General features: G+C 40.5%; 1 protein-coding gene across 1 annotated transcript; it reads right to left on the bottom strand.

Annotated features, from left to right (window-relative positions):
• Positions 1 to 2,054: 2,054 nt before the first annotated feature.
• Positions 2,055 to 2,903, bottom strand: LOC145777464 (uncharacterized). Its single transcript, XM_082588840.1, has one exon. The coding sequence runs from the start codon at positions 2,901 to 2,903 to the stop codon at positions 2,055 to 2,057; it is 849 nt and encodes a 282-aa protein (XP_082444966.1).
• Between the last annotated feature and the right edge of the window lie 15,783 nt (positions 2,904 to 18,686).

An 18,686-nucleotide genomic window follows, 5' to 3' on the forward strand; every position in this document is an offset into this window, starting at 1 on the left:
GATTATGGTTTACCGCTGTGACCATAAAAAATAAAAGACGATTTTCTGGCTAGTGTTTGTACGGAAGCACAGGCAAGAAGCAAAAAAATAAAAGACGAAGTTAGTTAGTTGGTAGGCCAAGAAGCACTTAGAAGCAAAGAAATAATAAAAGAAGATCTTATTGGTTGGTAGTCTAAAGAAGCAAAGAAAATTAAAGACATTTCTTCTCAGTTTGGTACAGAAAAAAAAATAACTTTGACATTTATTGGCAAGAAAGAAGATTAAAGGCAATCCATCTGTGCTTGAAGATTCAAGTGGAAGAATCCAAGCAAGTTTTGTGGACGTTTGGACTTCACATACTCGTACAGCTACGGTATCGTGCATTTAAATTCTTTTTTGTATTTTTTACGGTCTTTGCAGTTAAGTTTTTTATAACTACTGTAATTTTGTGTGTTTGTGTAACTTAATTTTTTAATTGTTAAATTTAGCCCTAACATTTAATATGTCTACACTCGGTGGTGACAGGGACTCGACCGCCGTCGACTCGACTGAGTTTAAGCCTGATGATGTTCTTTGCGGTCGGGCAGGCCATTCTGGGGAGGGACCCATTAACGATGAGGCTAAGTCAGTTCGAGAGGCCCGGCATCTTAGACGGGATATTTTGACTCAAATTGGGGAACTTTCTGTAGCCCTAGGTTCTTTGAGTGATAAGCAGGAACTGTTAATTTTTAGATCTAAGTTATCTACTTTAGAAGAGGAATTACGGCATTTCCATGCTCTTTTGAGTAAAATTGTTAACTCTGCAATCTTGGCAGAACTTCGTGATAGGGTAGATCCCGAATTTAACTCGTTAAAAAATAACTTCGAACAAAAAGAAAGTGAGTTCTCAGATAGGTTGGATGCTGACATACATCCTGAGGATAGCGCCTCAAATGTAAGCACTAGGATGTCTGAGAGCTCGTCACGGATAGTTGCACAAATTAACCTACAGTTAAGACAAGAGGAGCTCCAGATCCAAGCTGAGGCCGAAGCAAGAGCTGCTGAGGCCATCGCAAGAGCTGAAGCCATACGAGCTGAGGCTGCCGCGAGAGCTGAGGCCGACGCGAGAGCTGCTGAAGCCATACGAGCTGAGGCTGCCGCGAGAGCTGAGGCCGACGCGAGAGCTGCTGAGGCCGCACGAGCAGAGGCTGCCGCGAGAGCTGAGGCCGAAGCGAGAGCTGCTGAGGCCGCCGCGAGAGCCGAAGCTAGAGCTGCTGAGTTCGCACTCAAAGACGCTCAGTTGAGGGCCGAACAACGTAAAGAGGTAGTTTTAGCTGAATATCGTTCTGAGTTGGGCTCCCGGCGTAGTTCTAGGAAGGGCTCTTCTAGGCATTCCAGAAGTGAACATCAATCGCAGTTTAATTTACCTAACCTTTTCCAGACGCCTGTTCAATCCGTAAGTGGACCTGTACAATCCACATGTTTTCCAGCTGTTTCAGGAGGTCTCGGGGCCGCGGCTAAGGGTCTTCCGAAGGCTGTAGAGCCAAGGCCTGCAAATTACAACCGAACTCCTCCCCCAGAGCGTACAGGTCACGGGGCCGCCATTAGCAGTAATGCTTTGCCCCCTTCACAGTTTTCAGCGCCGCTAGTTTTTGATCGCCCAGCTACACGTAATTTGGGTGGTTGTGAGAGGCGTATCGCGTCTCCTGATTTTAACGTGTGTGAGGATCGTGATCGGGCTGTGCATGTGACCAGGGCCGGATTAAGACGAAACTGGGCCTGATGCTGCAGCGCAAAAACAGGCCTATTTTTTCTAGGCATTGGTACATATGCATTCGACACTCTGACTCCACCGTACACGCGTAATCAGACCGACCAAAGAGCCTTTATTGCTTTCGACGCAGTCAGCCAAATTTTAATGAACATGAACAATAATAACGACGTGTTATCGTAAAAACTCGAGAGTAACTTCAGGCTATGTAACACCAACACAATTCAATACCAATATTGCCTGAAAAGCGGAGTTAATGAAGAAAAGGCTAATCCAGATCAACTTAACGTTGGCATATTGTCAATGCTGCGCTAGTGCTGCTTACTTATACTACTGTTTTTCGAGCCTTAGCAAGCGCGAAATCTTCGATCATGTCAGTGCAGTCAAGGCTGCTCAGCACCTCATGTTCAATGCTCATAAGCGCCAGCATGTTTAGCCTTTCCTCCCTCATCGAGGACCGCAGCTCTCCTTTGACTATTCCCAGTTTTGAGAAGCTCCGCTCGCCGGAGGCATTAGACACCATCAAGCACAGATAGATGCGCAAAGCAATCTCGACGTTTGGAAATGTTTGAGAAAGGTTCAACGACGACAAAAGCTTGTACATGGTAAGCTCTGCTGACTCGTTCACACTCACCGATTTCTGGGTGCGCATAAATGCAACAAACTGTATGAGCTCAGCCACCAGCATGTCTTCCAAGTCATCTGGATACGAGGAAACGAGATTTTGAGCTTTATTCTCGATCTGCTTTATGCTCAATGACGTTAGCTCCGAAAGAAATCCGAATGTTGTAGATATATCCTCATACGCCTTCATTCGCTTTTCCAGTTCAGCTAACAGTCTGTCGATCATGACCAGATATATATGGGTTTTGAATGTTTCCCTAGGGGTGAGGTTTTCTTCGTTTGCAGCTCCTTCATCAGGCATTCGCTTTCGCTTACGGCCTCGACGTTCTTCAGCCTTGTATTCGCCGTGAGGAACCTTTTCGATCGCCATGTGCTCATACACGTCAAATCTGTCCCGTGCAAATTGAATCGTGTCGACCAGTGATGCCAATAAACTAGTTGCCGTATTCAGACTGACTGTAGGGTCTTGGAGGCTAATGCTCGTACTGTTGAGACGGCATAGGATATCGTTCCAGGCAGTCGCCATAACTGCTGTCTCAAGTTCGTCCATCCTGCGCGAAAATCCGTCGGCCTGGTTTCTCGTATCGGCCTTCTGCTCCTTATCTGCCGCAAGCTCATCCGGGACTTCTTGAATGCTCTTCTACCCTTCTACTAGCGCTTTGACAGCATCTGCACGTTCACACCATCGGGTTCCAGACAAACCTTTGAGCGTTAATGTGCAGCGATTCTTCAGTTTCTGCCAGCGATATGTCGATTCAGACAGGAAAACGTATAGTCCATTGACAAAATGAAAAAACCTGGTACAGCCAGCGCAGCTATTAACAGCCTGGTCTCCTACCAGGTTTAAACTGTGGTTGCAGCATGGAATAAAAGCAGCATATTTACATTCTCGCTTCACAATTGCCTGGACACCGTTGTACCGTCCTGACATGTTTGACGCATTGTCATACGTCTGGCCTCTGCAGTTAGTAACATCCAAGCCATTTTCCTTCAGAAAGTTCAGAAGTATGCTAGCCATGTGCGTAGCGGTGTGTCTCATCATAGGCAAGAATGTCAGGAACCTTGGAGCTTGAACCTTGAACCTTTAATAAAACTTTTAATAAACTTTTAATAAACCAGGAACCTTGAACCTTGAATACTTGGAGCTTGGTTTTACAATAGTTCCGGGTAGTGAACAATCGTCACGGCCCTAATGTTTGGTGTGCTCCCAAATTCTGCCAAATGACGTTATGAAACCTTCTAAAGTTGTTCGTCACTTTCATTCAAAGCACAACAATCTTGAAGGCAAGCCACTTGAATATTTTGGACGAATATTCTCTGATATAAACGATTAAAAAAAGCAAATGAAAAGATGACGACTACCGAAAAATCCTTTCTTCATGAATCCTATCTAGTTTCTCTACGAATAGTTAAAACCAAAAAAAGCATACACGATTGGGGAAGAGTTAATAAAGCCGTGCATCTTATCTGCGGCTGAAGTAATGAAGGGCCCTGAAACAGCTCAAAAAGTGTTATAATTTTTCATCTTAAATAAGTAGTCTATGCCAAAATCTTGCTTTATCTTACGTGCCTAGGCGTAACACTGTGCCTAGGCGTGCGAAAGTCGGACTACAAATTTCATAATAAGAGTTATTTGTGGGTTAATTAAGCAAAGGAAAACTGTTCAGCGTCCGGAAAATTCACGTCTGTTTTCGTCTGGGCCTATTTCAGGAATGGGCCTAATGCTGCAGCATCAATAGCATCCACCTTAACCCTGCACTGCATGTGACTGAGCCCACTCAGCCCCTTAAGGGATATAGCTTGTCTTCTCCCGCTAAATCGAGTTCTCAACAGCAGGATTGCTTTTTTGAATACCAAAATAGTAGGACGTTCTTCGATAAGGCGGCCTTGATTGGTTACGATGGTAATAATATGCCATTTGTCTTCTTTAAAAATCGTGTTATGGCCTTGATGGCAGCTTCGCCCTTTAAGGGAACTCGTTTGACTTTGTTGCAAGCAGCTTGTGTTAGAACAGCTGCACAAACGATTGCTAATTTGGTTTCTGACACTCCTGGCTTGTCAGAGGAAGACAGGATAGAAATGTCGTTAGCTCGCTTGTCCCAACGTTTTGGAGTTCGTGGAGGTCTTTTCGCAGAACCAGAAATTAGAAAGTATCGCTATGGTAGCAAATTGACTTCTATCTCTTCCAGTGATTTGAAAGAGTTTAAAGATGAATTGTCGCAGTGTTTGCTTTACGCGAAAGCTTATGGTCAGCGTGATAAATTAGAAGGACGTTTTGTTTTGGATTTGGCTAAGCGACTCCCGTTTGACGCTAAGCAGCGTTATCTTGACTTTTTAGGTGATCAGTATGGTAGCACTGAGGAACCTACTTTTCAGAGTTTGTTTGATTTTGTAGTACGGGAGGAAACGCGCAAGTCGACTGATTTTAGCATTATGCTAATAGGCGATTCTGGTGAGTCGCAGCATTTTAAAAAGTTTGGCAAAGGAAAATTGCCTTCATGTCCGGTTAGGCAGACGTCGGTAAAACCCCATGATAATGTGATTTCAGGGAGTTCGCAGTACTCGACTGCTGTTGGCGCACCGCGCGGCGGTGTGGCCAGACACAGTGACATACCGGCGTGTTTTTGTTGTTCGTCACGTGGTCAAGTTGAATATCATTTTTTGTCTAATTGTAAAGAATTTTTGCGCTTGACACCTAAACGTCGGAGAGATGTCATTGTGAAAGCTGGAAAATGCTTGAACTGTTTGCGCCAGCATATGGTTAGAGACTGTAATCATGCAAACAACTGTCGTAAGTGTGGACCTACCAACGATAGGAAACACTATTTTCTTCTGCATGATTTATATGTGACGTCACGTGATTCTCTGGATTTGGTCGGTAAAGATGATGCTGGTGCCAGAGTTCCTGTGCGTAATGTTAAGATTGGAAATGTTAAAGCAGCCTTTAACCGCGTTACTGCTGCTCGTGTTTTGAATCCAATGACTGGCAAATCGAAGTTGGTGTATTGTCAGCATGATCCTGGTTCGCAGTTGACCTTTGTTTCGAGTGACTTGGTGTGCGAACTTGGTCTTAAACCGTATGATAAAGCGTCGTTTAAAATGGATACCCTGGCTGGTCAGAAACCTACTTGTGCTGACCTTGTTAAACTCAACATCCAGTCGTTAGAGACTGATGAACTGTTTTGTGATATAACCTCGGTGGTTAACCCAGCTTGGGCTGACGATGTTAAGACTTTACCACATAAGCAGGATTTAAGTAGTTTCCGTCATTTTCATGACGTGAATATGTTTCATTTGAATGATTGTAGTACTGTAGATGTACTGATTGGCAACGACAACGCTTATTTGATGTGTGCAAAAGAAGAGCGTGTTGGTGACAATCGTAGTGAACCGCATGCTTTGCTCACTCCTCTCGGTTGGTTGGCTTGTGGTGGTAAGTCACCCTTAGTTGAAAGCGTTGCTAAAGTGTGCAGAGTGCAGACGTCTTCAGAGTCGGATGTCATCTCTGGCTTTCAGCGTAAAATTGAGTCTCGCGATATGGAAATAGCAGACCTGAATAAAGTCATTCAGGATTTGACTTTGCAAAATGAAACCTGTGAATTGTCTCGCAATGATATTTTGGCTAGAGAACTTGTCGAACCGAATATTGAGTTGAAAGATGGTCGATTTGAGATACCTGTTCCGTTGAAGGAAGATATTGATCTACCTAACAATTTTGTGTTGGCGTCAGATAGAGCTGCTGCTTTAAGAAAGAAGGCTTTAAAACAACCTGAACTTCGTGATTTCCTTACTGACACCATGAAAGATCTTAAATCTAATGGCTATATTGAGCGTGCTGGTGAAGCAGGAAATGTCAAGGGATTTGAATGGTATTTACCATACTTTGTGACGTCACAATTAAAAAAGCGCATTGTTTACGATGGCAAGTCTGAATTTCGAGGAACTTGTGTTAATGATGTAATGTTTTCGGGTCCTGACTTGTTAAACCCTCTGGTAGATGTCTTGGCTAGATTTCGGCTTGGTAGATTTGGTCTCATGGCTGATGTGACTAAATGCTTCTTTCAAATAAAGTTACCTGAGTCGCAAAGGGATTTGTTTCGCATATTGTGGTTTGAAGATGATGACCTTGAAAGTGGAAAGATTGTACCATTTCGTTTTTGTGTACACCCTTGGGGAATAAAGAGTAGCCCGTATATCGCTTGCTTGGCTATAAAGAAAATGATCGAGCAGAATCCCAGCAGTGCTGGTGAATTGACTCTCTGCAATATTGCAAATAATATGTACATGGATGATTTTATATTTTCGGCTGATAGCTTAGAGGAAGCTCAGCAAATCACTCATGAATCAATTGCTTTGTTTGATAGCCGTGGGTTTAAACTTGTTAAGTGGAGTGCTAACAAGGAGTCTATGATTGTCTTGTCAAATTTGGATAATGAGATGCTTTCACCTTTGATTCGTGACATTGACTTTCAGACTGAAAATATGACTTTGCCATCAGCGAAGACATTGGGTTGTGTGTGGCAAACCGAGTCTGACGAGATGCGTATCGCATGTTCCTTAAAGCCCTTAGCTAAACACACGCGCCGAAGTATGCTCAGTCAGCTTGGACAAAATTTTGATCCGCTAGGCTTTGGAGCGCCATTTTTTCTAAAAGCACGCCTTATACTTCAGCAATTGGCGATAGACAAGTTTGATTGGGACACCGAGGTCCCTGATAGCTTTGTTAAAGAGTGGGAGTCGTGGCTTCGCTCTTTGGACCTGCTTAAGGATTTTTCGTTACCGAGATGGTATTTTGCAAACTCTGGTGTGTGCAGTCCTGATGATATTGTTTCATATCAATTGCATGGGTTTAGTGATGCTTCGAATCAAGCTTTCTCTTCTGTTGTTTACTTACGTAGACTGGTTAACGGAGTTCCGAGTGTGTCTTTCGTTCTGGGTAAATCTACCATTGTTGTAAAAAATCAGTTTTCTTGGCCGATAGCTAGGAAAGAGCTTGTTGCCGCTTTAAATACAGCAAGACTCGTGAAGCAGGCCTACGAGGCATTGAAGATGCCCGACTGCAGTAAGTATTTTTGGTGTGATTCTCGGACTGTGTTGCAGTGGGTTAAGAACCCTGATTTACGTTTGAATAAGTTTATTACGCGTCGAGTTGAGCATATTTTATTGTTGTCTGGAGCCCAGGATTGGCGTTTTTGCCCTACCGATATGAACCCAGCTGATGTTGGCACAAGGCCAAATCTTATTACAAAGAAAGAGTCTCGAGAGTTGTGGTTAAATGGTTCTAGTCTTCTCTATCAGTGTGAAGAAATTCCATCTGTAGAAAACCCCACTCCAGTACCTGTCCATAGCCTATATCTTCGTGACGAAGAGGGGTCGCTTGACGTTGGACAGGGTGGCCTTCACAGATTGATCGAGGCCGCACCTTCTTTGTATGTTATGAAAAAGAGAATTGCTTATTTGGTTGCTTTTGTTGAATTTTTGTGCTGTAAAACGAGAAAGCGTAGCTTTATGAAGCCAAAACTGGACGCCTCTTATCTTAATAGAGCCTTAGACTTAACTGTGAAGTTTGTTCAGAAAAGCGTGTATGGCGATGTGTTACATTTAATGACCAAACGATCGCCGGATGCACTTGAGGAAGTGATAAAGCGGGGTAGTGTTGGCGCTTCGCAACGTGAGAAGGAACGCTTGAAAGGATTGCGTTCACTTAAAAAGTACAGACCTTGTGTAGATGATGGTGGTGTAATCCGCATTGAAGGGCGCTTAAGTAATTCTCCCGAGATTTCTCTAGAAGCAAAGCATCCGATTGTTTTGCCTTCGAAGCACCCCTTCACTAGGCTCGTTGTACTGTCGCATCATAATCGAAATGCGCACTGTGGAGTACAGCACACTTTGTTGTCTACGCGACAGAAGTTTTGGATCGCTAATGGTAATGCTTCCGTGAAGAGGTATCTTAATGATTGTGGTGTATGTGCGATTGAGAAAGCTCGGCCTATAAGGCAGCTCATGTCTGATTTACCTTTGTCTCGCACAACTGCCCATAGGAAACCCTTTTTTGATTGCGGCTTGGACTATCTTGGACCATTGACCTTTGTTGAAGGTAGGAGTCACAAAAAAGCTTGGGGACTCTTATTCACATGTATGGCATCTCGCGCTATTCATGTTGAGCTGGTTACGTCATTGTCGCTGAGTGATTTTTTACTTGCCTTTACAAGGTTTACAGATTTACGTGGGCAGGTTAATGCTATCTATTCCGATAATGGAAGTACCTTTCAGGCAGCATCTAAGAAGTTACCCGAGTTGATAGAATCAGCTGAATTTCACAACGCCCTGAGACAGAGAGAGATAAACTGGGAATTTATACCTCCGTATGCTCCGGCGCAAGGTGGCGCCTGGGAGGCAATGGTTAAACAATTTAAAATTGCATTTTTTCACATTTTGGACTCTTCAATTCGTAAGCCCAATTTTATTGAACTGCTTACGTACACAGGCAGTGCCGTTCGGATCGTGAACGAACGCCCTTTGGTACCTTTGAGTGACGACCCTAGGGATTTTACTGTCATCACCCCTGCCTCACTTTTGACCCCATACTTAGACCCATACTGTGCTGTTGGGCAACCACATGATCGTGACCAATTAAGAAGGGATTATCGGTTCAATTTGTCACTTTCTCAGCAGTTTTGGAGTAAATGGATCGATTTTTACTTGCCAGGTCTTCAGGGCCGGAAAAAATGGCTAAAAATGGCCGAGAATTTGGAGCCTGGTCAACTTGTAGTGGTAGGTTCTCTCCAAGACATTGGTAAACGTGGGAAGTATCAACTTGGGAGGGTGCATGAGGTAGTTCCACAAATTAGGAAAGGGAAGCCTGTGGTTCGTAGAGCCAAAGTTGCCGTCTGCAACTATGATGAGAGTACGGGGAAAGTAAAAGTAGACTACGTGTTGAGGGATATTTCGTGCCTCGCCCCCGTAAAGAACACCTAAGTGTTAGGGTTTGAGCTTGGTTTTGTCTGCGGTGGCCGACCCTTGTCTGAGCCCGGAACAGTCGGTTATTAGCGCAACCATTGTATATAGCGTCATTTTAGCGTGTACCTATGGTACCAATTTCATGTATCGTGTATTATTTCGTATTGCTGTTCATTCTTTGCATGCCCTTTGTATTTGCGTATTAACTTAAACGTGAGTGATTCAAACAATTTGTGTATCATGTGTTTTTATTCATTGGCTCACGATTGTCCTTCAATTCTTTTTTAGTTATGCCATGTTAGACTGTCATAACTAGGGGCCGCTATGTTACGGCCAATCTCTGTACAAATCAAACGTCATATAAAACCGTTCAAGTCTACTGAATATTACGTCATGGAAATTCCTAAAGCATGTGCCAAAATTGCACCCTCGTTCATAAGACCTGTTTGGGCCTGTTTAAACAGGAAATATTACATCAGCTTAAACACCTGTTGGAATGACTTCATAATTGTCTTTCATTTATTGCGTCACAGTTACTTTCTACGTGAATTTGAGATATTGATATCTATTCTGGTCATTCGTAAAATGATTGTTTGAAAGTTGGCCGCACATTTAACTGTTGGCTTAGTGCTTGCTAGCTGGACAAAAGTTCCGTCTTTTATCCAATTAATCTGTATTGTAGTGACAGTTTTTTAGAGGTGTAGGCGTTGCACCTATTTTCGATAGCCTCGGGCTAATTTTACTGGAATACACTGTTTGAATAGACGTTTCGAAAGTGTGTTTATTTTTGGGTCATTGCATGCAGACGAACGGATTTGGGAATCTTACGTTACAATTTTCCCACGAAGAGATTATGGTTTACCGCTGTGACCAGTTAGTTCCGGTAACATGATCTGCAGAAATATATTTAACATATATATAACAGGTGGGATGCAATTGAATATTGAATTCAAGAAGGGCCCAATTGCCACAAAGTGTTTTTGCACAACCGTTTTAATTATTTTGGTCATTTACTTTTGTGGTGAAACTTCGATAATGATTTTATGCTTATTGGTAAGAAGCATCATACCTAATAAGTTCACTCGGTGAAGATTTTGTTGAGAAACTATTTAGAAGTTGAAGTGTAATTGATGTAGTTGGGCCCATTTCAAAATCAATGGAAATATTGATAGGGTATTTTTATGTGTTTACCGATATGTTTGAAAAATTTGGCTGTTTTTTTAGTATAATTTACAAGACATTAAAAGAAATTGGAAAGCACAAATAGTGAAATGAAAAAAATACTAGAGGGCCCTTTGTGAATTCACATACCAGTATTCAATTTCTTTTGATTAAAAGAAATCGGAAAGCACAAAAAGTGAAATGAAAAAAAAATGGAGTTGGGCCCTTTGTGAATTCACATACCTATATATTCAATTTATTTTATGATTTATCATTTCATTTTTAACATTTACACTACCGTAATTATAAATATCCTTGACTAGTGATGTCACGAGCAGAAAAAACCTGTCCGCTGCCGCACTGCACATGTCTTCCCGTACACTACAACGCAAAACATCTCGAAATGTCATACTGCCTCTGCAGTCTGCACCATGAAGAATAAGAGTGCAAGTGCACATCAAATGCAAGGGAATCTATTAAACAAAAGCAAATTTTGGAAAAAATTTAGGGCCTATTTAGGTAATTGAGGAACTTGCACCACTTGTTATCCATCTTTTATAGCTCATACTTTTAGCAGAAACGTTCTTCTGTATTTACTTTTTTCTGAATACAGTAATGCATGTAACTTAAAATTTTTCTTATCTTCTAATACCTTATAGGCCTGGTATATCACATGTTGTATGGTAGCCCAGTAAGCCCACTGAAATTGCTTTGATCCAAAATAAAAATCATTCTTTCACAAGTGACCTGTTTAAGTGTTTATTCTTGACACTAACCAAGGCTACCATACCCTAAAAACTTTAATTAACTTGAATGCCTGCATAAAATAATGAAAGCTTTGCCTTGGAATGAAATAATGTTAAATAAAAATAATTAAACACCTGATTCTCAAAACTCTTGACACTGGCTTTTGTTTATATACAAATTAAAATTTACAATCACAATGTTTTTACCTTGGTCGACTGAACAAGTAGTGTTGCCAGATAAACCATAAAAATGGTGAAAAACAATAATGTTACCAGACCAGATGACCAAATCTGAATGAAAATTAACAATTTCTTCAGTTTTGGTTTTATCCCCAGATTTTATCGCGGTACCGCGACGCAAAGTTCAAACAGTCAAAATTCTGCGCGGTACGGTGGTATTACCGCGTCGTCACTAATCACTATACTCCATTGCCAGTATTTTTTTTTATTAGAAATTGTTAACACTTTTGGCTTTCATTCCGAGCAAAGGTGTAGTTAAGAAATGGTAGACCTGTGTTTGCGGTTACTTACACTTGTGTTGTTTTCTAAACTGGTGAGAAAGTCTATTGAAGTGAACCACATTTCCATATCAGTACAGTGAAAGTATACACAATACTATATAGGTCTGCTTGACGACAGAGGGCCCAAAATTATTTTGGCCCCGGGGCCCACAAAGGGTTTAACACAGCACTGCCCACATGGGGACCCATATGGGCTGATGTACGGGCCCCATGTGAGATGTCCATATGGGGCCCATACACATTGTGTCCGCGGGCATCACATTGCCCCCATATAGGCTGCCCATATTCATTTATGGGTTTCATCTGGGTTGCTCACACTCAACCCACAAATCTAATATGGGCTGCCCATATGTATATCAGGTAACTGCAGACAGATGCCAAAGCGCCAAACTGCAAGCAGTGAACTTTGCGCAATGCATAGCAAGGTGCCTCCAGTAATTTTGCTTGTTCAATTTCATTTTGTGTTTGTTTAAAAGATCAACAAAAGTCGTTTGAGACAACTAAAAAATCTCAAAGTCTAGACAAATGCTGATCGAGGTGTATATCATATTAGTATGGGTTGCCCACAAACCTTTGAATCACTGTGTGGGTAGCCCATGGTCTGCCCATAAAAAATGTGGGCAGTCCATGGTCTGCGCATAAAAAATGTAGGCAGCCCATGGCCTGCCCATGAAAAATGTGGGTAGCCCATGGTCTGCCCATAAAAAATGTGGGCAGCCCATGGTCTGCCCATAAACAAAGTGGGCAGCCTATGGTCTGCCCATAAACAAAGTGGGAAGCCCATCAATATTTCATGCTTAGCCCATGATCAATAATTTTATGTGGCTAAATTTCTTAAAATGCATTTATATGATCACGCATTTGAAGATTGGAAGTTTTATATTCCACCTTGTCATTTAGCAACACATTCTGCAAGAAAGCCCATATTGGGCGCATATGGCAAAAACAAAAAACCACATAAAACCCACATGCCCACAAGCCCATTAAAATAGTATATGGGGCCCATATGGGCTTGCTGGCTGGGGTAGGCCTATAAGGCTATAGGCCTACTGTAGATTAGAGTAAATTGCAGAAGATAACTAGGCCTACACAACATAGCAGCTTATTAAAAAAATACTTGATAAATTAACGTTTAAAAAAATATCTGCACATGTTTAGGTGGTGTTTGCATAATGTAGGAGCATAAAATGATATACAGTAGAATTCGCCTATAACGGCACTTCTAGGGGATTGCAAAAACTGACGTTATAGACGAACTACCGCAAACTATTCCAAAACTGTCTTTTGATTAAAGAAAGAGGTGTATAATCCAGTCAGGTTTACTGTGTACCACCAAACTGACAAAAGTCACGCAGAAAATGCAGTAAACAAAGAAATCTTTCAGAGATAAAGAAAGCTTCAGAGATCTCTTTCGACAACTGTACTGTGTAACACTGCGGCTTCTAGTTTATACAGTACTGCACGTACAACTGTTGCTTTGAGTTGTTTAAAGGTCAGCTGTAGAGCTGCTTTTTACACATGATAGTTTTTCACGCGGGGAAAAAAGTTAATTCAGTTAATTAAAGTCCCTGCTGCGAACGACATAGCAAAATAAAGGGAAGACATTTTGCAAGCAGCAGCGCTAACTGGATTAAAAGACTGACCGTTCGTGGTGAAGGTGATGGCTTAAAGTGACGTTATAAACGAACAAAAGACGTCTGGGGACCAATAAAGGGTGATGTTACATGCGAATTGACGTTATAGGCGATGCTGTTGTAGCCGAACTACAATGTACCGTAGGGTGGGCCAAAAAAAACGACTTTGGAATTTCGTTCCAATAAATTGGAAAAAGTTGCCATTTTCTATATGATTAGCAATGGTAAAAATTTTTTTTTGATTAAAAAACTTTTAAGGGTCCCGCAAACGCCCTAAATTGCGCCAGTTTTGTCAAATTTTGCAAAAAAACGACATAAAACGCCAATAAGACCTTCTAAATTATCATCAATCTTCCTCATATTTGATACGCGTATGAAGCAACTGGATGCGCAGCATATTAAAAAAATTTGATGAACATGGCTCAAATACCTTGTGAGATATTCATGTGGAAAAGATGTTTGAATATTGAAAATTTCAACCACATGGTGGCGCTGTAGTTTTATATTTACTTTAGTAACTGGCGACACACTGAAGCTAGCGACACATCCAAGGTATCAATGGAAAGCTAATTAGCAGGGCTAAGCGATCATGTATTAAACTTGGCCAAACTAATATTTGATGACGTCACTATGACGTCATACTATTTAAAATTGCCTTTCTGCAATTAATCAAATAAAATGTATTAAAAAAAAACTATGGCTAATTGACGAATCACCTTTGCTAAATCTCAACGCTGGTGTCCATAGACATGGATTTATTGGAAAGTATCCTCCATGTGGGAAAGAAGTCTTGCTTCAGTTCCATGGTTATCACACAATTAAGCGAGAAGAATCTAAAGGTACTTCCCCGAAACGAGAAGCAATAATTTTAGTTGTTGAAGATATTAAACAATGGTGGAAGAAAACAGGAATCGGTCTTAAAACCACAGATGCTATAACTTACATGGTCAAGAAGTTGACAGACCGGTATGAAAATTTAAAAAAATGCAAACGCAGAGAAGGAAAAGAAAGAGAAACAGAAAGAAATTTTTTGATGATCTGCAAGATACGCTATGGGTTGTTAAGAAAAACGTAGAAGACAATTTGAGAACGTCTACCAACCCTAAGAAAATGGAGGACTGGAATTATTTTGAAGCAATCCGAGGTAAAAATCGAAAAGCCACTTTGGGTTCTTTAGATATTCAAGAGCAAATAAAAATGAAAAGAAAGAAAACGAGACAAGATCAAGGTATAAAACGTAAACTTAAAGATGCTTTAGATACACCACTTCCGCAAGATTTGTTGCAATCCAGTAGGGGAGACTCGGGTAAGTTGGCCCAGCAAAATGAAAAATTGAATTTGTGAGCTAATAACAAAACATATGTTAAAGCAAATGCTATTGAAGAGTAGAGAATTTATCACTCTAGAAGTGGACATATTCTTGCATCAAACAAACATTCTTAGGTATATAATTTTTCAAGTTTTCCGAAAAAAATAAAATGGACCATCTTGCCTTCCTGTGCGGGTAATTTGGCCCACCATGGAAGGTAAGTTGGCCACGTGGGCAACATGTCCATCTACGCCTTCTACGGTATATTAAACAATGGAAAAGTTATCTTTCTCTCCAATTTTATTTTCTTTCTAATTATTCCTTGGTTTTATAGAGGCATACATACATGGTATGCATTCATGTATCGTTTATAATATAATCTACTATTAGGCTATAAAGCTGTATTTTACCTTATTAAACTTTTTTTACATGAGTAGCCTACACCAAATAAGCTTTCGAAAATAACAAAGGTTGCATCAAACATCAAGTAGTTGGAACGGCATGCCTTTATTCCTAACGATCTGGTCACCTTAACGATACTGATAGGTAGGACCTTGTTTGCAATAGGCTACAAACCCCATTTTTGCATGGGTACCAATATCGGAACATTTTTTAATGTATCTCCGAAACGAGGTACGTTTTAGACTATCGCTTGAGAAGTGGTTGATACACATTTCCGCGATTGTATTTTTTGATTACTTACCATTATTGTATTATTACCATATGGGTTAGCAATAAGTTGTCGCAATTCGTGGCATAAAAACGATGTTAGGAAGTGTATTATTGCTATTGATCGTTTAAAGCCGATGTAAAACCGCGATTTACTTACTTTGGATACTTGATGATAGGCTACTTCAATCTTGCAAAAATAAGTCATCGTATTAATTAGTCAATTATTATCATTCTATATAATACCTCATAAAGGCAAGTTGGCCATGGTGGCCAACGTACCCACCCACGAAATGGGCCAACTTCCCTGCATGGCAACCATATTGTAAAAATTAAAAGTTATGTCAAACTATTGAGCTTCTAACAACGGTTTCACCGTCAATATGAGCCTTAATACCCACTCTAGCGCTGCACTCACTATATAATAACCTTTCTTACATAGTAAGAAAAAACTCACTCGACATCTAAAAAATTCTAAAATCCAAAATTTTTAAAAATCTTAATTTTTCATACAAATATCGTGCTCACATGTTTATACTGCTTGCTAGAGCCTCCCAACCTGGTGATAAGGTAGTTTCAACAGCACTTTCTCAGTATGCGTACGATACGTAACAATAACTATTGTAGTTAAAAAAATATTTAGAGTGGGCCAACTTGCCTGTTGGGCCTACTTACCTGAGTCTCCCCTACTTCTTCAGAAGAAACTGGAGAAGATCTGGATCAAACCTATGTGGGGGATTTGTCTGCAAAAACAAGCAAGACAACGGAAACCAAGAAAAAGCAAGTTCTTACACTCCAAGTTTGCAGCCTGGCAGCCAAATATTCTTTGTCGAACAGGCAAGTGTTTGAAATGGTAGGTGCCGCGACGGCAGAAAGTAGTCTTAATACAAAATTCTCTCTGTAAATACTGTCCGCCGAAAGCGGATGAAATTTTCTACTGAAGCAGAAAGAAATCTCTTAGCTAATGAACTTGCTGCAGCTACTGATTTTTTCACCACTGGGACGGGAAAATATTCAAAGCTCTCACTCACTGTGCTGACAAGGAGGAGCGAGTGGCCGTGCTACCAACCACTTCTGAGGGAGACGAGATATTACTGGAATAATACCTGTGAAAAATGGATCTGCAGCTGAAGAGCACTCCAAAATTCTTAATCTGCTGATAGAAAAGGGCATAGAACTAAACAAAATAATCGCATGCGTGTTTGACACTACCGCAGTTAATACTGGTGTAAAATTTGGCATTGTGAAACGCTAGGAAACTTCCTTATCCCATGCACTGTTGGAATTAGCCTGCCGGCATCATGTTTACGAATTGCTTTGTGGTGCAGCAAGTGAATCCGTCCTCGGAAAATTGTCTACAACTGGAGATAAGAAGAAGACCACAGCACCTTATGAACCACTTTTTAAGAAGCTGTGTTTTGCTTGGAATGATATTAATACAGATACACAAAATCTCGAACTTTTGAATAAGAAGAAACTTTCACGCACTTTATTCCGCCACATTGAAGAAGCTAAACAATTTTTGAAAAGTTGGTTGGAAAATGACACAGTGTTAAGGCATGATTATTTAGAAATGGCCTTATAAACTTTGCTACGTGTATCTTGGTGGTATTCTTCCACGAAAATATATGCTATTTAAGCTGCGGGCACCGTCTGCCTACCATCATGCAAGATGGATGTCTAAAAAGTTCTCTACGTTATGAAGTTAACAATGCTTAAGCCATATTTTGCCCATGACATAGACTCCGGAGTTTGACAACATTCTAAAGCGTTTACTATGCCAAAGCGTGGCTAACATGCATGTTTGCTTCCAAAGCTCCCTGAAATGACTTGGCTTTCATCAAAGCACTAGAGGAAATCTGCTAAAGGAATATTGCCCTATAAGCTTTTAAAGATTGTCCAACCTGCTCTGGATAAGATTCAAGATCACACTTGGTAGGCCTACTTGAGTGAACGGCTGGTAGGTCTTGCTCATTTCGATACATCAGTGGATAATTCAACCAAAGAAGCAATGCGCTCAGCTTTCTTGAAATACAAAGGAAAAACTCTTCAAAAAAGTCAGGAGATGCCACAATGCTCTTCATTCTCCAATAAGCAATTGAAAGATTTTGTTGGGGCCGACACATATAGACTTTTGATCTTCTACATTTCCTTGAAGAATTGCTAAAACTGTCAGCGTTTAAATGGCCTGAATTACCAGACTATCAATATACCGTATCTGTTGTCAAGAATCTGTCAGTGGTAAATGATTGTGCCGAAAGAGCACTTGGCATGGCAACATCTCTTCATGGTCCTACAAAGCCAAAAAATGAAAAGCAGCTACAAGCAACATATAAAGTGATTGGTGCAGTTAGAAAATTCCAACGATCTGCAGCTACTGCATCTGAACGAGTAACCAAAAAAACTTTGGCTGACTTCTTGACTTATAGTGTTGTGCATTGGTATCAATTACTGTCTGTATAAGTGTATAATTACACACCACGTACTTCCGATTACTTACACCCAAAAGAAAATGTTACTTTAAACTGGGAAGAAAATATCACTAATTAAAAGTTGTACTTTAAGAATTCGATATAGCCTACTGTAAAAGGCAAATGAATCGTTCATATGAACTCAATTTCCAATAAATTACGTCATAATGACGTCATCAAACATTATCATGACCAAGTTCAATACACAATCGCTTAGCCGTGCTAATTACCTTTCCATTGATACCTTGTATATGTCGGTGGCTTCAGTGTGTCACCAGTTATTAAAAGAAATATAAAATTATAGCGCCACCATGTGGTTAAAATTTTCAAAACTTTAAACATAAATATCTCACTAAGTATTTGAGCCATGTTAATCAATTTTTTTTACATGTTGTGTATCAAGTTTCTACATATATTTGTCAAGTATAAGAACGATTGGCGATAATTTAAATTGTATAATTGGCGTTTTAATTCGTTTTTTTGCGAAATTTAACAAAATTGGAGCACTTTGGGGCGTTTGCGGGACCCTAAAAACTGTTTTATTCAAAAAAATTTTTTTGCCATTGTTAACCATATAGAAAATGGCAACTTTTACCAATTTATTGAAGCGATTGGAAGATAAATTTGAAAAACACTCAATTTTGGCCCACCCTAATGTACCGTACGTAAAAGATAGGAATTCTGCCGGGACCGAGCGAAATGTGACGTAATAGGCGAATTAACGTTATAAACGAAGCCGTTATAGGCGAATTCTACTGTAGAAGGATGTTTTTGGCAGCGTTAATAAGAAGAGGATGACCTTTGATAAGCCTGATGATGGATGGGATGTCTTTGTAGCCCAATTTATTTCAAACATCTTTTT

The sequence above is a fragment of the Aplidium turbinatum genome, chromosome 9 (assembly GCF_918807975.1).
Source record: "Aplidium turbinatum chromosome 9, kaAplTurb1.1, whole genome shotgun sequence".
Taxonomy (NCBI): Eukaryota; Metazoa; Chordata; class Ascidiacea; order Aplousobranchia; family Polyclinidae; genus Aplidium; species Aplidium turbinatum.

Coding starts and splice junctions, on each gene's coding strand:
- LOC145777464 (XM_082588840.1), bottom strand. CDS start 2,903: ATGGACGAACTTGAGACAGCAGTTATGGCGACTGCCTGGAACGATATC.